We start from the raw sequence: 25,851 nt of genomic DNA, 5'->3' as shown, positions 1-25,851 counted from the left end.
CCGACCCTATGGCATGGGATGTAGGACTCTGGCAATCCTTAAAAGGTTTGGACTGTGCTTTGACTTGGCTCTCTTATTTGCTGTTCTCAATTTGTTTGCAACAAAGAAGTGTTCATCACGATTGGAGTGTGACTGAAAGCATGTTAATATGTAAATCAACTGTGTTCTAGTAAAAGAGATAAAAGGCTGTTCTGTGAACTCTTCCTTCTAACCTCGTGATAGGAACATCAACTGAAAATAAAACTTGTGCTGGATCCCCTGCTGGTGCCCGCCCCCACAGTGAAGCCGCGGCTGACAGCTTAGCGTGGGATCAGGTTGTGGAGGTCTATAGATGAAGGGATTTTAGTTTTAGGGTAGACTTATCCTTTAAGCTGCCCAGTTCGCCACAGTTCCTCCAACAGGAAGGTGGGTCTGATGGGGTGAATGGGTGAATCTGGGTTGGGGTGATGTACCAACGGAGGTTGAATTTAAGGGTAAATTTCCATAGGTTGGAGGAGCAGGTCGCTTTGTAGCTTGTTGAAATTGTAGCTGACCATTGAGAAGGGTTGAAAGAACATCCTATGTCTCTTTCTTTTCTTATCATTGGTGGAAGTTTGACAAAAGTGGTTTTATCTTGTAGAAAGTTGTAAAAAAAAGAGTAATACCTTTGAGGCAAGAGTTATCAGAGGATAGGTATATCCATGCTGTTTAACATATTTAGAGATTAAAGTGTGGGTTGCGCAAGTTATCTGTATATATTTAAATCTGTATATATTTAAAATAGTCTGTGGTAGGCATAGAGAATACTTCTTGTAGGTATGTAAATGGTTTCAAAAGGTTGCCTGAGTAAAGATCTGAGATCTGCCCTATACCCATGTTTTGCCACGAACATGTGGAGATATTTACTGTATATGCAGCCATTGAGATCACTGGCACATGCACTTTGAAGGAACGGCTACCTGTGCCGTTTCCTCAGAACCCTGTGCCATAAATCACGACTCTCAAGCATATGCACGGGAGTGACGTCATCGGGGGGCTCCAGCCAGTCACAGAGCCGGAGTCCGCAAACCCGGACGCAAAATGTGTGAGGATGGCACCGCCTTTCAGCAATGATATTGTATCACTGGAATGCTTCGTTTTGAGGAAAGTTTTACATAAAGTGATGGCTTTACCTTGCAGGTAAGAAAAAAGTTCAGCAGGTTAACAACCGAAAGTGGACAATATAACCCAGGTCTAGAAGTCCTGGAAATGGGGATTTAAATGTGCCCAAAAAATCCAACCAAAACAAAAAAATATATATAAAGAAAAAAAAAATAAAATAAATAAATTTATATATTGTAACGCTTCTGCGTTTTATGTACAATGTGGATTTTCAGCTGCAGAAATATTCCACTTCAGTAGTCATGTAGAGAAACGCTGAGACACCAATCCCAACTCCCAAGACTCATCATGTATGGATGATCTCAATTCAGCAAGTAAATACACACACTCAATAAGATGTTCCTAGAGTGACTTATGTATATAGTAATACAGTGATGATAGGCTGAAGAGACAGGTTGGGTAGAGATGGTAGATGACAGACACTTGAAAGGAATGTTCTTGAAAGTAAGATAGTAGCAGATGGGATGCAGATAGGTTAGCAATCATGTATGGTAGCAGATGATAGAGTAGCAGGTGAACATACAGGAGAGACCAACCCAGTGCAAGAGCAGATGGTAGTAGACTCAAGAGCTAGCAATCTTAGATAAGGCAGATGTAGTAATAGTCTTTAGTATGCAGCGCTAGATAGTGTAAGCTTTTAGTATGAAGGGTATAGAGGTTTCCCCTGTGGGGTACTTATCACTAGCAGCAATGTAGCAGAGGAGAGGTTCGGCAAGAGCGGATGATCCGGTAGCGGGATACAGGGATCAGCGCAGCGTGGTTCTGAGAGCGAGGTATGCTTGCAAGCATGAGAGCTTCAAGGCAGGTTAGCATCAAGGCACAAAGCAGGTTGAACGAACACATGTGAGTGAAAGCTGGTGATTTAAATAGCTGTTCAGTCCGGCGCTCAGTGATGACAGCATCATTCTTAAAGGTGTATGCACACCTTACCAAAAGAGAATGGTGGGGCGCATACACTTAGGAAAAAGAGTAATTAGGGTACCCGAAGGTACCAGAACATTACATATATATATATATATATATATATATATATATATATATACACACACACACACACACACATTTATTAATACAAAAAGCTGAAAATGCCAGATTCATATGATACATATCGTCATCTGGTTGGTGGATAGACACGTTTCACTCAAAACAGTTGAGCTTCTTCAGAATCCAAACATATGCACATACAAAAAACCTTGTAATAAAATAGTATACAATAAATGACACAATCAATATGTATAACATCTTACAATATGCATGATAAATCATAAAAAAAATAATTATTTGAATAATCACATCAGCAATGAGCGAAACACGAGAGGAAAAGGCAGCTCTGAGAGACAAAAAAAAGGCGGGGAGGGGAAAAGGAAAAAGGGGGATAATGTGAGGGATCAAGCTGGAACAAGCCATTGGGGGATGGGGGGGACAAATGGAAGGCAGAGAGAAAAATGAGAAGAAGCCAGAAACAAATAAAACCTTACCCTTAGTGTAATATTGCTCAATCAATATTATGAAAAGGTTGAAAACATCTTGAATTTTAAAAAGTAAATATCTGTATAAAATAGAAATACAACTAAGGTAAGAACCTTCTACAAAAAAGTAGATAAGTTGAGTAAAAATGAAAAAAAAAGTATAAATGTGATATAATGGAATGAAAAAGATATCCATGTGGAGTGTTAAGATATGACACGTGAAACCCGTGTGTGGAAAATAGTGAAGCAAAGATATAAAAAAAAATGATGTCAGGAATACCAAAAACGAAATTGTTAGAACATATATCCATATATCCGTCAAAAATTAGTGTGAAAAGTGAAAGTGAAAAAGCAGCAAGCAGACTGCTGTGGATCAAACCTGCAGGCAAGTCACTAAGTGTAGCCACCAAAATCCAAAAAAAAAACCTGCATATAACGTATATAGCTCACCGCAGAGAAAGGAACCAATCCTTCATATCAGAGCAGGGGATGCAATTACAGGGAAGAGCACCCCAGACAGGGTCCCCTGATCCAAGATATATATATATATATATATATATATATATACTGTATATACACACAGGCAACAAAAGGCCAGATCCATCAAATAGAAGTGCCTATACAAATAATAAAGAACACCAAATGTAAATAAAAAAATGAAGAACCATTAAAAAAGAAAAAGAAAATAAAGCAAAAATGTATGCACCTACCCATGAGCAAAGCCTCCAGCAGTAGACAAGTTAGACCTGGCGTACAGCCAGAGAAAACATATGGTCCAGCCTGCCCAGTCAAACCAAACATCTTTATAAATATTGGTTGAGCAATATTATACTAAGGGTAAGGTTTTATTTGTTTCTCTCTTTCCTCTCTGCCTATTATTTGTCCCCTCAAATGGCTTGTTCCAGCTTGATCCTTCACAATATCCCCTTTTTTTCCTTTTCCCCTCCCTTTTTTATTTTGTTTTGGTTGGATTTTTTTTTTTGGCCACCATTAAATCCCCATTTCCAGGACTACTAGAACTGGGTTATATTATACACTTTTGATTTCTTGGGGGACGGGGAAAGAATTGTATTGACAGACTTTTACTCCCCACCCAATTTGCACTTTATATTTCTGGGGTTCAAGTGCCCCAGTCTTTTTTTGGTGGTGAGCTCTGTCTTAGATTTGTGTATTTATCGTTCTGATTTGTTTGGAGTACAACTTTATATGATTGAGGGATATACATAGTAGTATTATGTCTAGAGATTTATAATATACTGACATATATCTACCTTTACTCCCCCCCCCCCCCCCCTTTTCTTCTCTCTTTTTTTTTTTGTTCTATTATGGCTGATTACTTAGGGAGCCTATAGACTAATTATATTTTACAGATAAAAACTGACATAAGAGGGTCCAACCAAGAAAATTCCGACATCTCACAGATAGCTACTAGGCTCAAACAATTATTAATCATTTTAAAACTGGAAGGATTTGCCCCTTCCTGACCAGGCCCTATTTTGTGATTCGGCACTGCGTTACTTTAACGAACAATTGCGCGGTCGTGCGATTCTGTACCCAAATAAATTTGATGTCCTTTTTTTCCCACAAATATAGCTTTCTTTTGGTGGTATTTGATCATCTGTGCGATTTTTATTTTTTGCGCTTTAAACAAAAAAAGAGCGACAATTCTGAAAAAAAAAAAACAATCTTTTTCACATTCTGCTATATGACATTATGACATTCTCAAAAAAAATGTAAAAATCTAAATGTTTTAACATTTTAGGCCAATTTGTTTTCTGCTACATATTTTTGGTAAAAAAAAAAAAGAAAATCGCAATAAGCCTATTTTGATTGGTTTGCGCAAAAGTTATCGCGTCTACTAACTACGGGAAAGATTTATGTAATTTTCATTTTTTTTTTTTTTTATACTAGTAATGGTGGTGATCTGCGTTTTTTAGCGAGACTGCAACATTGCGGCGGACAGATCGGATCCCTAACTGACATTTTTGACACTTTTGGGGGGACAAGTGACATTACTACAGTAATCAGTGCTAAAAATATGCTCTGTTACTGTAATAAGGACATTGGCAGGGAGGGGGTTAACATTATGGGTGATCAAGGGGTTAAATGTGAGCCTAGGGGATTGATTCTAACTGTGGGGGGTGTGGCTTCTGAAATGACCATAGAGACATGTGATCCTATATAGAAGAATCACATGGGCTCTATGATTATTTCAGGGAGAAGAACGGTCAGCTGTGTTTACAACATCTGACCATTCTTCTCTCTCAGCGGGGAACGATCGTGGGTGTCAGGCGGCAATCGGAGCCGCCTGCCCGCTGCATTGGCTTCCCTGCTGATGAGCGGGGGCGGGAGCGTGGCGCCGCGCGCTCGCCCCCTAGCCTCCTGAGAGCGAGCGCTGAATATGTGCGGCGATTCGCCTGGGAGCGGCTGCCTGCCGCAGTATATCTGCAGCCAGGGGGCGGTCGTAAAGAGGTTAAATTGTAAGACTACCTTCTTTTGGCATGCTACATATTTTCAACAATATATAGATTCTAAGGTTATACCCATTGGACTTTGCATACAAATCTTTCCTACTATTTAATCCATACCTCCCAACTTAAAAAACAGATAGGAAACTAATCTCACCCAATGCTCTATTGCAGGGGTCTTCAAACTATGGCCCTCCAGTTGTTCAGGAACTGCAATTCCCATCACGCCTAGTCAGGTCTGTGAATGTCAGAGTTTTACAATGCCTCATGGGACGTGTAGTTCCTCAACAGCATGAGGGCCATAGTTTGAGGATCCCTGCTCTAGTGTGATGATGTAAATTCTCAAGGAATGCTATGAGGCTGAAGCATTATCACTGGATAAGGAAAGTCTGGAAATAGTCAACAAACTGCCCATGTTCCAGAATAAACCTATCTGTAACAACAAATTCATGGAAATTAAAGCCGCAGTGGAAAGACATAGCAGTAAAATAATTAAGAAAAAAGATTTAAAAAATGAATAGAGATTTGTTGGCCTTTCAAAGTGGGAGGGCATATAGATGGGAGAAAAATTCAAATAGATTTATGAAATTCAGACCCATGAATCATAGAAACCTTGATGATGGCAATAAGTCCGATTCATCTTCTCCATCCTCTTTATATACAGGTACACACCTTGGGCACTCTGCTAAAGCACAAACTGACCTTTCTTCTTCCAAAAGGAAAGAACATGACCTTGACACTGTATCTTTACACAGCTCTATTAACCCAAATGCTTCTCAGGCTGCTAAAATAGCCAGGGTTTCTCACACCTCTGATAACTCTGTTTTCTCGCTTGGTGATCGTCTCTCACGTTCACTTCTTCCTAACACTCAGGTAAGCTCAAATTTGCACTGTGGGACTATTCCTAAAAATACTAATACACACTCGAACAATGATGGTTTTTAGAACAAATGAACAAGGGATTGATAGGATCCATGAGGAAGTCTCCAATAGGGGACAAACATCTATTGAAAGAACAGGTGAACTCCAAGTAAATAATATATCAGGAGTTGAACTCTCTAATGAAGAATGAATTGGGACTTACCTTTTGTCCCACACAGGATTTGGATAAATTCTAATTGATTAAAGATATTCACCTTTTTGCTTGGAAACTCAACTTTAGATCTCTAATTGAAAATCGGCCCCTTTGGGGGAACTTATCGATAATTGGCGTGACTTTACTAAAAAGAATTATAAAATGCTCAAAATACTAACCGAATTGGAGGTGGAGTCTGGCTCCTCATTTGCACTGGAGGACCCCATATCTGCATCTAATTCAAACTATAATCAAATGGCATCTGGTGAAGATTTCCATACATTTAAAAAAGTCTACAAGATTCCCTAGTCAGACTAATCCCAAAGTTAACCTCTTTGTCCAAATGACCACTCGGAAAATTCAACAAATGAAATGCAAAAAGACGAACAGGAACCTTTCTCCCAACGAGTACCAAGCTCTAGTAAATTTACAACAAAGAAATTATATTATTATCAAACCAGCCGACAAAGGCGGGAATGTAGTCGTAATGACGGATCCTCAATATATTGATATGTGCAAACGTATTTTAAACAATAAATCTTGGTACAAAAAAGGTAGAAATCTCCTGTCTAGCTAAGAATTCAGGTAAGTTTTACCAATGAATTGATCACCACTATACCCTGGGTACGATAGCTAAAGAATTACTTGAATTTTTTAAAATCAAAGAACCCCTCACTCCTAGATTTTATGCACTTCCTAAAGTGCATAAATGCCCAAAAAAATCCTCCAGGATGCCCCATTGTGTCCGGCATCAACAGCTTAACGCAAAATGCAAGCTCTTTCATTGATACATATCTTTGATTTCATGTCAAATCTCTCCCTTGATACCTAGGATACTGTGCATATGCTTATGACACTGGATGGTGTTGAGGTTTCCCCCAATTCAGTTTTAGTGTCTATTGAGGTTGAGACACTAGACTCTAATATTCCACATAAGAAGGGTATAGAGGTGGTTAAGACCTTTTTAAATGAAAGAGGTTTGGAACAGAGAATCTTAACAGATTTATTTTGGATATGTTGTTTTTCATTTTAACACACAATGTTTTTGTTTTCGACAGTTCCCACTACCTCCAGGTGCAGGGGGTGGCGATGGGGACTACCTGTGCCCCATCGTATGCCAACCTGTACCTGGGGGGGGGGGGGAAACGTTTGTTGTTTTTTTCTGAACCTACGTCAAAATATCTTTGCCACATTGACATTTGGTGAAGATATATCGATGACATTTTAATTTTGTGGTCTGGGACCATTGATCTCCTAAAGGAGTTTGTATATGAGCTTAATAGGAATATTTTCAATTTACAATTCACTTTGACCAATGACAACCAAAATCTATCTAATGATATACACGGGCCCTCATAACATCTTGGCCACTACCCTGTACCACAAGCCCACATCCACTAATTCACTACTACATGCCAACAGTGGCCAACAACATGTGATCAAAGGTATACCTATAGAACAGTATTGTAGGATCTGTAGAAATTGTTCTGAATATGCTGATTTCGAACAGCAGGCACAAGACTTGCAACAACGCTTCTTACAAAGAGGATATAGCAAAAAGAGTACAAAACGAGCCTATGGAAGGGCCAAGGCCAGCCCTCATGACTTGCTATTATTTCAGGGAGAGAAAGACACTGCCTTTAATAAGACAAGAATCATTACTAAAGAGGTTATTACTGCATAAACTGGCAGGGCTGCTGTTAGAAATGATGGGGCCCCGTACAGCCTACCTGATGGGGCCTCCTTCAACCCCATCCCTGGCCCCGCCTCAAAACAAAATGCAGGTTTGTCACCGTTTATGTATACGTGAGGGACCAACGTGCATGTTTGCAATTACGCATGAGCAAGGGGGAATGGAGGCTTTAAAAAGGTTATACTTTTTATTTTTTTATTTATGTTACTTTGTGCAAAGTTGCTGGGGCTATAATGCTGCAGGGATGACCAAGATATCACCCTTCCAATCCAGGGACGTGCCGGTATTCTGTCAGAATACCGCTACCTATCAGATTCTGCTACCGGAAGTGACATACAGACCAGAACAACTTACAGAACATGCGGCATGCGTTCCAACATGTGACAGAACACGAAGCAGCGGCGGACATCTTCTTACACCCACGCAAGTCTTCAATTTTACATTTATTTTATCAGTAAACTCACCTTATAGAATAAATCACAGTATTACATTGGTATTATTATTCTAGTAAATATAGAGAGAAACCTGCAAGCAGAAGGTGGCAATGGTCATCTTGGTACACCCTGCACTGCTCAGCGACAAACTGATTCTATAGTGAAATAGACTGTTCCACTTGGTTGCAGAGAAATAGTCTATTTCAGTATATAAGGTTGGTTTACTGCTAAAATAAATGTAAGATTCAAGACTTACGTGGGTGTAAGAAGATGTCCGCCTCTGCTTCATGTTCTGTCACATTAGGAAAGCGATTGGAATGCATAGCCGCCATGTTGGAACACATGGTGCATGTGGAGTAAGTTGTTCTAGTCCGTATGTCACTTCTGCTAGCAGAATCTGATAGGTGGCGCTATTCTGACAGAACACCGGTACATCGATGGGCGGGAAGAGGTTAAAGGGGAGTGGTTTGACTGCACATGTTTACTGTCCCCCAAACACAAGTTTAAAGTAGCATCTTACTGTGTCCTATAATCAGCAGCATGAAAATCACAAAGGCTGCAGGTGCCTTGTCACATGGCTGCTGACTTTGTTATGCAGTAACACTCAGTACAGCCATAGGTTAAAGTCAGCATCCCCAGCAGCCATGTGACACTGTGACAAAGCACCTGCAGCCTGTGTGATTTTCATGCTGATGATCATTGGGCACAGTGAGGACTCTGTCCTCTGTTCTTCACTCACTTTGTCCAATGCGGCCACGCTGTCCTCCTGCTGCTCCCTGTCAGCCGCTGACCCATCTGCCTCCTTACATGATCACTCTAAGCACCTGAGTAAGGGGAGGCGGGGCTGAGCAGAGAATTATTGTATCCCTCCGCCAGGCAAGGCAATGGACAGCAGCAGCCAGGACTATATGGCAGCAAATCAATATGGAACGACATCCCATGTATACATGCGTCCCCGAAAATGAAAAAAAAAAAGTCCCGCCACTGCACTCACCTCCTGGGCCCTTCTGTTGACATTATAGGGCCCAGGAAAATGTAATTACACCCCCAAGAAAGTAAAAATTAGGAAAAAGTTTAGAAAACCTATTTTTTTTTAAACATTTTTTAACAGCCCCTTATAGAGCTGACGGAGCCCAGGCCCGGTACAACAGGGCTGGTTGTACTGCCCTATCAGTGGCCCTGTAAACTGGCACCCCTACTAGGGGTTATTACTGCATAAACTGGCACCAATACTAGGAGATACAGTATTACTGCGAAGACTGGCACCAATACTAAGGGGCTATTACTGCGTAAATTGGCATCAATACTAGGCTTTATTACTGCATAAACTGGCACCAATACTAGGAGCTATTACTGTATAAACTGGCACCAATACTAGGCTTTATTACTGTGTAAACTGACACCAATACTAGGCTTTATTACTGCATAAACTGGCACCAATACTAGGAGCTATTACTGTATAAACTGGCACCAATACTAGGCTTTATTACTGTGTAAACTGACACCAATACTAGGCTTTATTACTGTGTAAACTGGCACCAATACTAGGGGCTATTACTGTGTAAAACTGGCACAGATACTAGGGGTTATTACTGCATAATCTGGCACCAATTACTGCATAAACTGGAATCAATACTAGGGGTTATTACTGCTTAATCTGGCACCAATACTAGGGGCTATTACTGTGTAAACTGGCATCAACTCTAGGGGCTTTTACTGAGTAAACTGGCACCAATACTAGGGGCTTTTACTGCATAAACTGGCACCAATACTAGGGACTTTTACTGCGTAAATGGTTTGCTGAAATTGCTTTAAACTATAAAGAAAAGCTTTTGAGAGTTTTCCTCTTTCTCAGGTCTGAAGCAATACCTGAGGAGGAAAAGAAAACTCTTGAAAGCTTGTCTTTTAAGTGCCAGGTTAGTACAATAGAAAGGTATCATTGCAAACCGCATTACTCTCGTGTTTTCTAACCTTATATATATATATATAGTTCAGGGCTCAACAATCCCCGGGCGCCAGGTCGCATTTGCGACTAGAATTAGCGACCTGGCGCCTGGGGTGCCCTGCAGAAGGTGTCCTGTCATTTTTGCACGGTCTTCCGCGCACGGAGTGCACGGACTTCCGCGCCGTCCGAAAATTGAGGCCCCGGCTTTTCGGCCTACTTGAGATGAGAGAGGCTTCCAATGGGGAACTGGCGCCCTCTTGTGGTGGCCGGGAGTAATGACTGTTGTAATGACTGTTTCCACTGCCTGTTTGTTCTCAATGCATTACCATCTCCCTGTCCAGTTAGTTACCTTTGACAGGGAGTGTGGTTATTATTATTAATTTAATTTATTTTTTAAATGTAAAAAAAATTAAATAATATTTTCTTCTTTTTTTTTTTAATTATTAAAAAAAATAAAAAAAATATTTCTTTTTTTTTCCAATTATTATTAAAAAAAAAAATCTTTTTTTTTTTTTCCCTCATCGCCATGCCACAGCCGAAGGCCCCTTTCACACGGGCTGTCTGATCAGGTCCGCCTGTCAGTTTTTCAGGTAGACCTGATCGGACCCTTCATTCTCCTCTATGGAGCAGTAATCTGCCGCCATCTGATCCTGTCCGCCAAAAACAGACGGATGGTGGTTCTATTTTCTATCCATCCCGTGGTTTGGATCAGATGGCATCGGATGAAAAGAGACAGACAGTCTTTTTTCATCCAATTGCGCTATAGAGGAGAGTGGGGTTCTAGTCGTATTTATGTGTAAATTTAGTATCCGTTTTATTAAATAAAGCTTGGTGGTTTGTTTAAAAAATAAAAAATAAAAAAACTGGCTCCTAACACTTTTTTAGCTGGCTCCTAGATTTCAGGAAAATTTGTCAAGCCCTGATATAGTTATTTCATTTTTTTTTTAGTGGTATGATTTAGTGGTGAAAATTATGAGTGCCCCCCCCCCCCCCCCAGTTTTGACTGTGGTATTGTATGTGCCCGCCTATATATTGTTCCTAGAGTAGCCACTGGCTGTATAATAAATACTATTCCTACCGGTAATAGGTAAACTCTATTAGGGCTCTTTCACACGGGCGTTACTTTTTTTTTGCCCGATCAGGTCCTTTTTTTTTTTTTTTGTAACGGACACGGATGACACTTGTGTCATCCGGTCCGTATGTCCGTTTTTCATCCCATCCGTTTGCGGATGAAAAACTGACATAATGCATGTCTATGTAAATACGGATGTCTGCGGATGACACCACTGACATCCGTTTCTGCTTCCGTTCCGTTTTTTGAAAGGAAGAAAAAATAGGGTTCTCCTCCGTTCAAAAAAACTGAACTGAACTGACAAAAAACGGATGTCAGAGGATGATCATCCGATGACATCCGTATTTACATAGAGATACATTATGTCCGTTTTTCATCCGCAAACGGATGGGATGAAAAACGGACATACGGAACGCCCGTGTGAAAGAGCCCTTAAAGTGCAACTATGGGCCAAATAAAAAATAACATATACAATGCAGTATGTCAATTAGAAGAGCATTCTCTGAAATCTGTTGTATCTTCCACTCGCTGACTCCAATCTGCATGCTCTGTTAGACTTGGGTGTCATGTTCTGTTAGCCATATGTCATATGATGCAATTACTGAGAACACAAAGGTGCAGTCGCATAAGGATTAGCAGTGAATTTACAACTGAGTACACAGAAATTTGGCAATAAACAGGTAAAAAAAACAGTCTCTCTAGGTCAGGTCCCTGGTGTCCCACCCGCAGACTGGGGCCAGCATGTCGACCTTTGGCTTTTTTTGTCCAGTACTCGGGGTCCCTGCAGACTCTAATCTGTGTTTCCCTATTGCCCTATTATAGCAGTGATCTCTAGCAGTCCTGCAGCATGTGCACAGTGTCTGACCATGTCATGTATCATTTCTGCAGTCTCTGACCATCTCTTGTATCATGTCTGCAGTCTTTACCCATCATCCCTTGTATCGTGTCTGCAGTCTTTAACCATCTCTTGTATCGTGTCTGCAGTCTTTACCCATCATCCCTTGTATCATGTCTGCAGTCTCTGACCATCTCTTGTATCGTGTCTACAGTCTCTAACCATCTCTTTTAGAAAAACAGAAGTAAACTTTACCATTCGGGCAGTATGTTTTTATGGCAAATCTAGTTATCGCCTTGTTCAGAACAAGCTCCAGCCATGTAATTCTATTCATTTTCATACTACTTCAATTACAAGAGTAGGGATGAGGGATGGATTCTTCCCGTTTGGTCAATCACTTTTGCAGGTTGTACCCTGCCAGGAGTGATGAACGTTTTTGCCTCTGAAGTGGCCATAGATTGTATATACCCGCTGGATCTGATGGCTGGGAGCATCATCCAAATCGCAGAAAGTCCAAAACAACCTGACTGCTAAGGGTAGGGTCAATACAATCTCTTAGTCTATCTCTAGGTGGTTCTATAAGGCCAAGACATACCATTTTGTATCTGCATGCATATCATAGATTTTACTATCATTAATATTTTGGATCTTCTAAAACATGAAACCAGAGATGTATAGTAACGAAGTAGAACTACTTAAGTACTGTACTTAAGTACCGAAATGCGGTATCTGTACTTTCCTAGAGTAGAATTTTTTTCTCCTACTTCTACTTTTACTTCACTACATTTTTTCGATGATTTCGATACTTCTACTCAAGTATTTTTTTTTTTGTGCTGCATAGTTACTCGTTACTATTAAAAAAATTACCACTGCCAGAACAGTAGATGGCAGGTTGCATAAAGCTCTAAAAATGTGTATAATGTCATTTGTAAATCAGCGCATACGAAAATAAAGGCTGTGTATAATAAAAGCTGCTATACCAAATCTTTCCAATAAAAAGAAAATATGAAACAAACAAATAAATTGTGCTACAGCGCTTAAAGTGCATCAAGAAACTACTAACAAACACAGGTTAATCATTTGAATAAATCATTTGAAATAATAAAAAACAATATGATGTTCAAACTTTTGACTTCTTTCTTTAATAACTACATAACACAGTACTTGTACTTCTACTTTCAGTACTTGAGTAGAAATTTTTTTTCAAAACTACTGGTACTTTTTACTTTTAGTACTTAAGTAGCAATTTTTTTGAAAAAACTACTTGCAATACTTAAGTAAAAAAAATGTTGAATACTTTAGTACTTCTACTTAAGTAACTTTTTCTGCGAGCACTTCCACTTCTACTCAAGTCACTTTTTGATCGAGCACTTGTACTTTTACTCAAGTAGAAATTTCGAGTACTTTATACAAGTCTGCATGAAACCTATTCCCTCTATCTGATCTTTGGAAAATGGGTAATGCTTCCAGAGAGCATGGTGCCCCAAGGTGGAACAACTCCCCCACCTTCCTTCTGACCTGCAGTTACCAAGTCTGGAGGATTCATCCGATGGCTTGTTCCCCCAATGAGATGACACTTGTCCACCTTATTCTATAACCACAAGCCTGCAGGATCATGTTGAGAAACCTGAGGGGAAGTTACTGTCAGAGACTCGTTAACAGGAGTTAATTCCTGGATCTACAAGTATTCGTATTCTGACTATGGGCTCTTTCACACGGGCGTTCCGTATGTCCGTTTTTCATCCCATCCGTTTGCGGATGAAAAACGGACATAATGTATCTCTATGTAAATACGGATGTCATCGGATGATCATCCTCTGACATCCGTTTTTTGTCAGTTCAGTTCAGTTCAGTTCAGTTTTTTTGAACGGAGGAGAACCCTATTTTTTCTTGTGTTTGACATATGTGCTCTAGAGTGTCTGTTTTCGCAAAAGATATAATGTTTGGGGGTTTTAAAGTGATCTTCAGACCTAAAATTCTTTTTTTAACCACTTAAGCCCCGGAAGATTTTACCCCCTTCCTGACCAGGGGGTATTTTGCGATTCGGCACTGTGTGACTTTAACGGACAATTTTAAAGAATTATTGCTAGAGATGAAGTAAAAAGCACCACATCCCTTTAATTAAAGTAACTACAATGGAGGGGGGCAAAGTGGGACTTTAACGGTGCAAAATGATGGAGAAAAATCTGAATTCTCAAAAATTGTACATTTTATTAGCTACTTAGAAATGTTCACTCTCGAGAAATATCTATGAAAACTCCTGAAGAAGCTATTATGAAGATGGCGAAACATGTAGAGTTGATATTTTCGAGTGCATTCTTTGATTTTATCATTTTATATTGATGTATTGTCTTGTCCTCACTTTCTATGTGTAATAAAATGTACAATTTTGGAGAATTCAGATTTTTCTCCATCATTTTGCACCGTTAAAGTCCCACTTTGCCCCCCTCCATTGTAGTTACTTTAACGGACAATTGCGCGGTCGTGCTATGCTGTACCCAAATGAAATTGATGTCCTTTTTTTCCCACAAACAGAGCTTTCTTTTGGTGGTATTTGATCACCTGTGCGATTTTTTTTTTTTGATCATGCGCTATAAACAAAAAAAGAGTGACAATTTTGCAAAAATAACAATATTTTAACACATTTTTTGATATGAAATTCCCCCAAAAAAATGTTAAAATCTAAATTTTTTAACATTTTAGGCCAATTTCTTTTCTGCTACATATGTTTGGTAAAAAAAATTGCAATTAGCGTATTTTGATTGGTTTGCGCAAAAGTTATTGCGTTTACTAACTAAGGGAAAGATTTTTTTTTTAATGAGTAATGGCGGCGATCTGAGATTTTTTTTGCGGGACTGCGACATTGCAGCGGACAGATCGGATCCCCTAACTGACATTTTTGACACTTTTGGGGGTACCAGTGACATTACTGCAGTAATCAGTGCTATACATATGTACTGTTACTGTAAAAACGACACTGGCAGGGAAGGGGTAAACTTTATTGGTGATGCATTGGTTAAGTGTGTCCCTAGGGGCGTGATTATAACTGTTATGGGATGTGGCTGTTTGTGTAACTACAGAGATATACGATCCTGCATAGCAGGATCTTATGATCTCTGCACTTACACAAGGGAGAATGACACAAGGAAGAATGACAGGCGGCTTTGTTTACATCACTTTCTCCCTCTGTAACGGGCGATCGCGAGTGACCGGCGGACAAGTGTCATCTGTGTCCGTAAAAAAAAAAAAGTGCCTGGAGCCGATCGCAATAGGGTTCGCTCCGTGTGAAAGAGGCCTATGACATTCTCAAAAAAAAAAAAATTAAAAATCAAAATTTTTTAACATTTTAGGCCAATTTGTTTTCTGCTACATATTTTTGGTAAAAACGGACATCCATTTTTTTTTTTTGGGTACAGCGTCGCACGACCGCGCAATTTTTTGTTACAGTAACGCAGTGCCGAATCGCAAAAAATGGCCTGGTCATAAAAGGGGTAAAACCTTCCAGGGCTGAAGTGATTAACTGCTTGCCGACCGCTCACTGAGCTGGTACTGCGGCAAAGTGTCTCATTCCCGTCCAGCAACGTAGACCTACGTCGCTGGACTCCTCCCCTTGTGGGCGGCGCATGCGCGCCGCCGGAAGCTCACTCCCGCTGTATTCAGCCACAGCGGGAGTCGGGCCAGGGGAGGAGCGGTGGTGATCACCGCTGCTCTTCCCCGTTCGTCGGGGAATCGAGTTTGGAGATCCGCCCGCTTGTCTAAACAAAGCGGGCGGATCTCCTAAGTGACAGATTGCAGGGTTCAGCATAGCTGAACCTGCGATCTGTCCCTGTGTCACTCAGTCCCCTCCCCCCACACACGTTAGTAAGCCCCAGGCATACATTAACCCCTCCCTCTCCAATAAAATTAACCCCTTCCCTCCCAGTGTCATTTTTACAGTAACAGTGCATATGTATAGCACTGATTACTGTAGTAATGTCACTGGTACCCCTAAAAGTGTCAAAAATGTCAGTCAAGGGTCCGATCTGTCCGCCCCAATGTCGCAGTACTGCAAAAAAATTGCAGATCGCCGCCATTACTCGTTAAAAAAAAAAAAACACCAAAAATGACAAAAATCTTTCCCTTAGTTAGTAAACGCAATAACTTTTGCGAAAACCAATCAAAATACGCTTATTGTGATTTTTTTTTTTACCAAACATAGGTAGCAGAAAACAAATTGGCCAAAAATTTTAAAAAAATTAGATTTTTCCTTTTTTTGGGGGGAATTTCATATAAAAAAATGTGAAAAATATTGTTATTTTTCCAAAATTTACGCTCTTTTTTTGTTTATAGCGCAAAAAGTAAAAAGCGCACAGGTGATCAAATACCACCAAAAGAAAGCTCTGTTTGTGGGGAAAAAAGGACGTAAATTTTGTTTGGGTACGGCGTCGCACGACCGTGTAATTGTCAGTTAAAGTCACGCAGTGCCGAATAGCAAAAAGTGGCCTGGATGTAAGACAGCAAAATCCTCCGGTGGTAAAGTGGTTAAAGGAGACACAGATCTGATAGGAAGTGCTGAGTACACTGACATGAATACAGGAGGGCATACCTGACACCCCCCCTTCCAATTTACTTATGTTGTTTCCCCTGTTTTGAAGAGAAATCTGAAGGTCACATGGGCACCGGATGCATGTCTACATCCACACTGGCCTTGGAGGTCACACCACATTAGATGTTGATAAAGTATCCAGCATTTGTTTTACACAATGTACACATACAAGGCCCTTCCAAACTGACAATGTCTGCTTTATCTCTACTAATTTAAACACGCTGTCATAACTGCTGACATAGCACATGGTAAATCTTTATGACCTTGGGTCCAATTCTCCAGTTACAGATTTTTGCTTTACAAGGGTCAGCACATTTCTGCAATTCCGAATTCCTGCCTGTGTTGTAACCGTATACAGATTACCGTATGCAGATTACTGTATACACATTACCGTATGCAGATTACCGTATACACATTAACCACTTGCCGACTGCCTAACGCAGATCTACGTCGGCGGTCATCCCCTCACAGGCAAAGCGACGTAGGTCTACGTCGCTAGCTTGTGAGGGTCTAGGGAGCGAGCGCGCGCCGCCGGAGGCGCGCTCCCGCTCCCGAGTGGTCACGGACCCCCCCCGCGCGTGTGAACGGCGTACCCGATGTCCGCCGGTCACTCTGCGATCGTCGGGGGAGAGGGAGAAAGTCAGGCGGCTGGTGTAAACAAGCTGCCTGTCATTCTCCCCTGTGTATGAAGGATGATCATATGGTTCTACTATGTAGAACCGTTGATCACTGTTCATACATCTGAAGCCACAGCCAATCACAGTAGAAAGCACGCCCCTAGGGACACACATAGCCCCTCCCTTTCAAAAAAGTTAACCCCTTCACTGCCAGTGTATTTTTACAGTAACAGTGCATATGTATAGCACTGATTACTGTAGAAATGTCACTGGTAACCCCAAAAGTGTCAAAAATATCAGTCAAGGGTCCGATCTGTCAGCCGCAATGTCGCAGTACCGAAAAAAAATCGCAGATCGCCGCCATTACGCGTTAAAAAAAAAAAACAACAAAAATGACAAAAATCTTTCCCTTTTTTTTTTTACCAAACATAGATAGCATAAAACAAATTGGCCGAAAATGTTAAAAAATTTTGATTTTTACATTTTTTTGGGGGGAATTTCATATAAAAAAATGTGAAAAATATTGTTATTTTTGCAAAATTTACGCTCTTTTTTTGTTTATAGCGCATGATCAAAAATCGCACAGGTGATCAAATACCACCAAAAGAAAGCTCTGTTTGTGGGAAAAAAAAGGACGCCAAATTCGTTTAGATACAGCGTCGCACGACCGCGCAATTGTCCGTTAAAGTCACACAGTGCCGAATCGCAAAATATCCCCCGGTCAGGAAGGGGGTAAAATCTTCCGGGGCTTAAGTGGTTAACGTATACAGATTTCCGTATACACATTACAGTATACACATTACAGTATACACATATACACATTACAGTATACACATTACCGGATACAGATTGTCCAACTGCTAATGCAGTTTAAATTCTTTCAGCTGAAACTGTGTTCCCTTTAACCACTTCTGGACCAGAGGGATTTGCCCCCTTAATGACCAGGCCATTTTTTGCGATTCAGCACCACGTTACTTTAACGGAAAATTGAGCGGTCGTGTGACACTGTACCTTAAGTGCCGGTTCACATTATTGCGGCTGCGGAGATCACATGTAATTCGGAGTGCACTGCTCCTTCATTACATGCGATCTCATGTGCGGATGTGAATTCAGCCATACACTTTTTTTCAGCCGCATCAGGATCGGATCGCACAGTGGTTCACACTAGTACGATCCGATCCTGTCTGAACTTTTAGATCGCACTGCGATATGCGATCAAACTGGGGGTGTCGTTAACATTTAATTGACACCCCCTGCGTATCGCATATGGCAGTGTGAACTGCCAGATGTGCGGATGCGATGCGGGAACAGGCTGCGAATTCGCAGCGTTCCCGCATCGCACAAGTGTGAACCGAGCCTAATACAAATGATGTCCTTTATTTCCCACAGATAGAAGCTTTCTTTTGGTGGTATTTGATCACCTGTGCGATTTTTATTTTATGCGCTATAAACAAAAAAAGAGCGACAATTCTAAAAAACAAAAAAAAAACAATATATTTCACATTCTGCTATATAACAAAAAAAAAAAAAAAAATGTAAAAATCTAAATTTTTCATCCTTCTAGGCCAAATTGTATGCTGGTAAAGATTTTTGGTAAAAAAAAAAAAAAAAAACATTGCAATAAACGTATTTTGATTGGTTTGCGCAAAAGTTATCACGTCTACAAACTAGGGGAAAGGTTTATGTCATTTTTATTTATTTATTATTTACTAGTAATGGCCGCAATCTGCGCTTTTTAGCGGGACTACGACGTTGCAACTGACACTTTGGGGGTACCAGTGACATTACTACAGTAATCAGTACTAGAAATATGCACTGTTACTGTAATAATGACACTGGCAGGGAAGGGGTTAACCTAGGGGTGATCAAAGGGTTATGTTTGAACCTAGGGGGTGTTTTCTAACTGTGTGGGGGAGAAACTTGTGAAATGACCCTGTATAGAAGGATCACAGGCGCTCTGTGATCATTTTAGAGAGAAGAACGGTCAGCTGTGTTTACAACAGCCGACCGTCCTTCTCTCTCAGCGGGGAGCGATCGCGGGTGCCCGGTGGCAATTGTGGCCGCTGGCCTCATGGATTGGCATCTCCGCTGCCGAGTGGGGGCAGAAGTGTGCCGCCGCCGGCGCACGCTTCTCCCCCAGCATCACGTGCGCGACCGATGTAGGGCTACGTTGTTTCGGGCAGCCGAGCCAGCCTGCTTCAGTAAAGTGGTTAAGGTTGGGGTCACACTTGTTGCGGCGGAGGTTCACAGCAGGGGGTCCGATGTGTCCCTGTTCACCGATTTAGGTGCGAATCGTGTCCAAATTTCTGCCTGAATCCGAACCAAAGATGCACAGGACCCTTTTCAAATGCAGATCCAATTCGCATAAGTGTGAAGCCAGCCTGACACCGGCCATAGATGGTGCGATTTTCTTTCCTGCAAACACAGATTGCAGAAAAGAAAATCGCTTGATTCCCCCATCAACACAGTGCTGATGGGCGCAAAAAATTACTAGCGCAAAAAATAAAAATCGCACAGGTGATCAAATACCACCAAAAGAAAGCTCTGTTTGTGGGAAAAACAAGGACATCAATTTTATTTGGGTACAGTGTCGCACGACCGCACAATTGTCCATTAAAATGACGGAGTGCCGAATCACAAAAAATGTCCTGGTCAGGAAGGGGGTAAAACCTTCCGGTCCAGAAGTGGTGAAAGTATCGCCTATGGAGAATTTGGGGTACTATTGTTTTTTTTGCAGTTCCACAGGCATGTGCAGTTTTAAAGAGGAAGTAAAGTCTTAAAAAAAATATATTTACATTTTTGTTTACCTGCAAAGTAAATGCATACTAGCACATTATGTGACACTTGCCTACAAACGAAGCCTGCGTCGTCCCCACTGGAGGCTGCACCCATCTTTGCCCGTCTTCCTTCCGGGTCTGCGGACTCCGGCTGTGCTACTGGCCGAAGCCGCGTGGCGTCACTACCGCGCATGCGCGCAGGAGCATGCCAAAAATGTCATGGGGGCCCGTTCTTAAATAGCGCATGTGCCGGTGATGTCATGAGCTGCATGCAATGTAAATATCTCCTAAACGGTACACATTAGGAGATATTTAAAGTACCTATAGGTAAGCCCTATTCTTTAAGAGCCGGTTCACACACACACATACTGTATATCAGGGATCCTCAAACTACGGCCCTCCAGCTGTTGCGGAACTACATGTCCCATGAGGCATTGTAAAACTCTGACATTCACAGACATTACTAGGCATGATGGGAATTGTAGTTCCTGAACAGCTGGAGGGCCATAGTTTGAAGACCCCTGCTGTATATATTATATTATATATATACACACACATATGTCAGACATCGCATGTAAATCGCAGCGCCCTGCTCTGCAAATCACATGCGATGTCTGTGCGATGCGAATTCAGCCATACAAATTGTATGGCTGAATTTGCATGGCATTCGGACACAACTTGCACAGGACCCTTTTTTGGGTCCGCACCAGTATCTGATTGCATGATGGTTCACACCTATGCGATCCGATTCATATCCAAACTGACAGTTCACACTGCGATATGCAAACTGATCTGGGGGTGTTGTTAACTTTGTATTGACACCCCCAGTGATTCGCATATGGCCGTGTGAACTGCCTGTGAGTTGGGTGCGATGTGGGAACCCGCAGTGCATTCGCAGGGTTCTCGCATTGCATATGTGTGAACCGGAAATTAGGCTTGACATATTTGGTATCTATGTACTTGATGCAACTCAATCGTTTATATTTTACCAATAATGTGGTATAGAATTGTGTTTGTTTGCACTAAAATTCATTTTAGTGTATTGTTTCCTGAAAATATGTGTTTGATAAATAGCTGTGCAAATATCCTGCGACATAAAAAATTGCAACTAAACTTCAGGGTCTCCTTTTTTCAGAGAATATTTACCGGGGGGTTTACAGTAATTTTTTATAATTTTTTTTTTTTTTTGCAAATTTTTTTTTTTTTTTTTTTTGTACATTTTTTTTTTTTTTTTTTTATAATTTGCTTTGTAATATTTTTTGGGTGGTTTACGGTAATTTCTAACAAAAAAAATGCACTTTTTAATGTGTGTGTAAAAAAATTCTAGATAAGTGGTTAAACCTGAAAAACCTGACAAAATCTACCCTGGCAGTGTGTCATCCCCCCTCCCCCCCCCAACTATGCGCTTGTTAGGTCTAGGGGGAGGAGAAAATGCTGCATTACTCATGTTAGCTTTCCTTGCTCAGGCTTGCTGCAGGGGTTCTGCTCCTCTCCCTCTGATGTTCTGAGCTGGAAGGGGATATTTGGCTCATCATGCACAATTAAGGTTTATAAAGCCAGGATGGAGGAGGCAGGAGAGAGACCACAGCTGGGGGCACCTTAGAGAGGAAACATCATATGACCAGTCACCCCAATGCTGCTGGAGATAGGAATAGGGTAAGTATTGCATCTTCTTCATGCACCCCCTAGGCCAGTGACAGCGAACCTTGGCACCCCAGATGTTTTGGAACTACATTTCCCATGATGCTCATGCACTCTGCAGTGTAGTGGAGCATCATGGGAAATGTAGTTCCAAAACATCTGGGGTGCCAAAGTTCACCATCACTGCCCTAGGCTGAATGAGTAAGTTAACCACATCTGGGCCGGGCCTATTTCTGACACTTGTTTACAAGTTAAAATATTTTTTTTTTTTGCTAGAAAACTACTTAGAACCCCCAAACATTTTATATATATATATATATATATATATATATATATATATATATATATATATATATATATTTTTTTTTTTTTTTTAGCAGAGACCCTACAGAATAAAATGGAGATCGTTGCAATATTTTTTTATCACACCGTATTTGCCCAGCGGTCTTCCAAACGCAATTTTTTGGGGGAAAAAAATCACTTTTTTAATTAAAAAATAAGAAAAAAGTAAAGTAAGCCCAATTTGTTACTATAATGTGAAAGATAATGTTATGCAGAGTAAATAGATACCCAACATGTCACGCTTCAAAATTGCGCACGCTCGTGGAGTGGCGACAAACATTGGTATTTAAAAATCCCCATAGGCGAAATTTCTACAGGTTACCAGCTTAGAGTTATAGAAGAGGTCTAGGGCGCAAATTATTGCTCTCGTTCTAACGATCGCGGCGATACCTCACATGTGTGGTTTGAACACCGTTTACATATGTGGGCGGGACTTGCGTATGCGTTCGCTTCTGCATGCGAGCTAACAGGGACTGGGTGCTTTTAAATTTTTCCTATTTATTTTATCTATTGTTTTTTGATCATTTTTATTCCTATTACAAGGAATGTAAACATCCCTTGTAACAGAAATAAGCGTGACAGGACCTCTTTATTGTGAGATCTGGGGTCAAAAAGTCGTCAGACCTCACAAATACACTACAAAAAAATAAAAATAAAATGGCTCTTTAAATCAGTTGCTAGGAGACGATGTGTGACGTCGCTCCGGTCCTCCAAGACCATAGAGTCGAGCCGTCTTGTCCTCACTCGACTTCCTGTCTGTGAGGAGCGCCGGAGGGTCCGGTAAGCGGGGAAAACTACCGAGAAGTGGCGGGAGGGGGGGCATCTCTTCCGCCGAACTGTAAGGGTGATCCCGCGGTGAATCTGCCACTGGGACCATCCTTATCTGAAAGAGGACCGCCTGCCATTTCGAAAACGGTCGGTAAATGGTTAAACCTTGAAGTATGAGGAGATCCCAACCGAAAGGAGAGTTTTGTCTAATTCCTGGAGTCGCGCTCTAAGGAGTGAGGATGAGTACAGAGCTTTCCGGGGAAACTTTGTGTGTAATGAGAGACGGGGAGAGTCAGAACCATATGTTATTGACTCTTGGTAGTCAGCCAGGGATGACGTTGACTCACCTATGACCGCATTTAGTTTACGTGTCCCAATAAATAAGGTTTATTTCTGTGTTCACATTACCAGACTTGGATGACTTCCCTGTGTTACAACATATTACACATCTTTTCTAATATATATATATACCATCGATACCAGGGTTACTCAACCAGGGTTCCTCCAGAGGTTGCTCAATGTTCCTCTGCTATATACATTCCTCTGCTATATACACTCCTCTATATACACTCCTCTATATACAATCCTCTATATACACTCCTCTATATACAATCCTCTATATACACTCCTCTATATACACTCCTCTATATACAATCCTCTATATACACTCCTCTATATACACTCCTCTATATACACTCCTCTATATACATTCCTCTATATACACTCCTCTATATACACTCCTCTATATACACTCCTCTATATACACTCCTCTATATACAATCCTCTATATACACTCCTCTATATACATTCCTCTATATACACTCCTCTATATACACTCCTCTGCTATATACAATCCTCTATATACACGCCTCTGCTATATACACTCCTCTCTGCTATATACACTCCTCTGCTATATACACTCCTCTGCTATATACACTCCTCTGCTATATACACTCCTCTCTGCTATATACACGCCTCTGCTATATACACTCCCCTGCTATATACACTCCTCAATATACACTCCTCAATATACACTCCTCTATATACACTCCTCTATATACACTCCTCTATATACACCCCTCTATATACACTCCTCTATATACACTCCTCTATATACACCCCTCTATATACACTCCTCTATATACACTCCTCTGCTATATACAATCCTCTATATACACTCCTCTGCTATATACACTCCTCTATATACACTCTATATACACTCCTCTGCTATATACACTCCTCTGCTATATACAATCCTCTATATACACTCCTCTGCTATATACACTCCTCTATATACACCCCTCTGCTATAAACACTCCTCTATATACACTCCTCTATATACACCCCTCTATATACACTCCTCTATATACACCCCTCTGCTATATACACTCCTCTATATACACCCCTCTGCTATAAACACTCCTCTATATACACTCCTCTATATACACCCCTCTATATACACTCCTCTATATACACTCCTCTCTGCTATATACACTTCTCTGCTATATACACTCCTCTGCTATATACAATCCTCTATATACACCCCTCTATATACACTCCTCTGCTATATACACGCCTCTGCTATATACACTCCTCTGCTATATACACTCCTCTGCTATATACACTCCTCAATATACACTCCTCAATATACACTCCTCTATATACACTCCTCTGCTATATACACTCCTCTGCTATATACACTCCTCTGCTATATACACTCCTCTGCTATATACACTCCTCTATATACACTCTATATACACTCCTCTGCTATATACACTCCTCTATATACACCCCTCTGCTATAAACACTCCTCTATATACACTCCTCTATATACACCCCTCTATATACACCCCTCTATATACACTCCTCTATATACACCCCTCTGCTATATACACTCCTCTATATACACCCCTCTATATACACCCCTCTATATACACTCCTCTATATACACTCCTCTATATACACCCCTCTATATACACCCCTCTATATACACCCCTCTATATACACTCCTCTATATACACTCCTCTATATACACTCCTCTATATACACCCCTCTATATACACTCCTCTGCTATATACACCCCTCTGCTATATACACCCCTCTGCTATATACACTCCTCTGCTATATACACTCCTCTGCTATATACACTCCTCTGCTATATACACTTCTCTATATACACTCCTCTGCTGTATACACTTCTCTATATACACTCCTCTGCTATATACACTCCTCTATATACACCCCTCTATATACACCCCTCTGCTATATACATCCTCTCCTATATACACCCCTTTCCTATATACACCTGTCTCCCAAAGGGGGGGGGGGGGGGGCGGTGTTCGTCTACCGCCTCCCTAAAAATATTGAGCACCAGCCGCCACTGGTAAGGGGGTAATTCTTCCCAATGTCCACAAGTGTAAGGAGCATTCTTCCCACCGACCATCACACTAATGTATCATGAGTTGTAGATTTTTCATTTTTAGCAGGGGTTTCCTGAGACCTGAAAATTATTTCAAGGGTTCCTCTGTGCTGAAAAAGTTGAGAAAAGCTGATCTATACAGTAAACGTCATATGATAAAAGGATAAAACTTACATGTCTGGTGTAGAGATAAAAGAATCAATATTCCCCGAATATTCCTCTCCGCCATCCCGAGTCTTTGTGGAAGGAAGAATTGCCCTTTAATCCAAAGTGCCAACGCGAAACAAACAGTCACATGAATGTCTTCTACTTTACTTTCAGTTTCATTTCTGTGTGATGGGAAATTACGAGGAAACTGAGAAGTCAGCAAAGTATTGTGAATGGATATTTTCCATGTAAACTAGAAATTTCAGCTTGTGAAATGTAGTTTATTGTGTGCACTGTGCAAAAACATCCGTAATAAACTGTGAGTTTACACAGCACTGTGCAAAAACAGCCACCCATAATAAACGGGGAGTTTACACAGCACTGTGCACGTGACGGGCATTGTGAAGGCAGAAGGTTTTTTTTT

General features: G+C 40.9%; 1 protein-coding gene across 1 annotated transcript in view; it reads right to left on the bottom strand.

The window, feature by feature from the left end:
* LOC309558539 (uncharacterized protein) overlaps window positions 1-25,523 on the bottom strand; it is a 118,249-nt gene extending 92,726 nt beyond the window's left edge. The window contains exon 1 of the mRNA XM_082261618.1: window positions 25,455-25,523. Coding sequence (XP_082117744.1) covers window positions 25,455-25,509 — 55 coding nt within the window. The 5' untranslated portion in view covers window positions 25,510-25,523. The remainder of the gene's footprint in view (window positions 1-25,454) is intronic.
* Window positions 25,524-25,851: the final 328 nt, after the last annotated feature.

The sequence above is a fragment of the Pelophylax lessonae genome, assembly GCF_965119305.1.
Source record: "Pelophylax lessonae genome assembly, chromosome: 6".
In the NCBI taxonomy this organism is placed as follows: domain Eukaryota; kingdom Metazoa; phylum Chordata; class Amphibia; order Anura; family Ranidae; genus Pelophylax; species Pelophylax lessonae.
The sequence above is the reverse complement of the archived record's forward strand: the minus strand, read 5'-3'. Positions and strand labels throughout refer to the sequence as shown.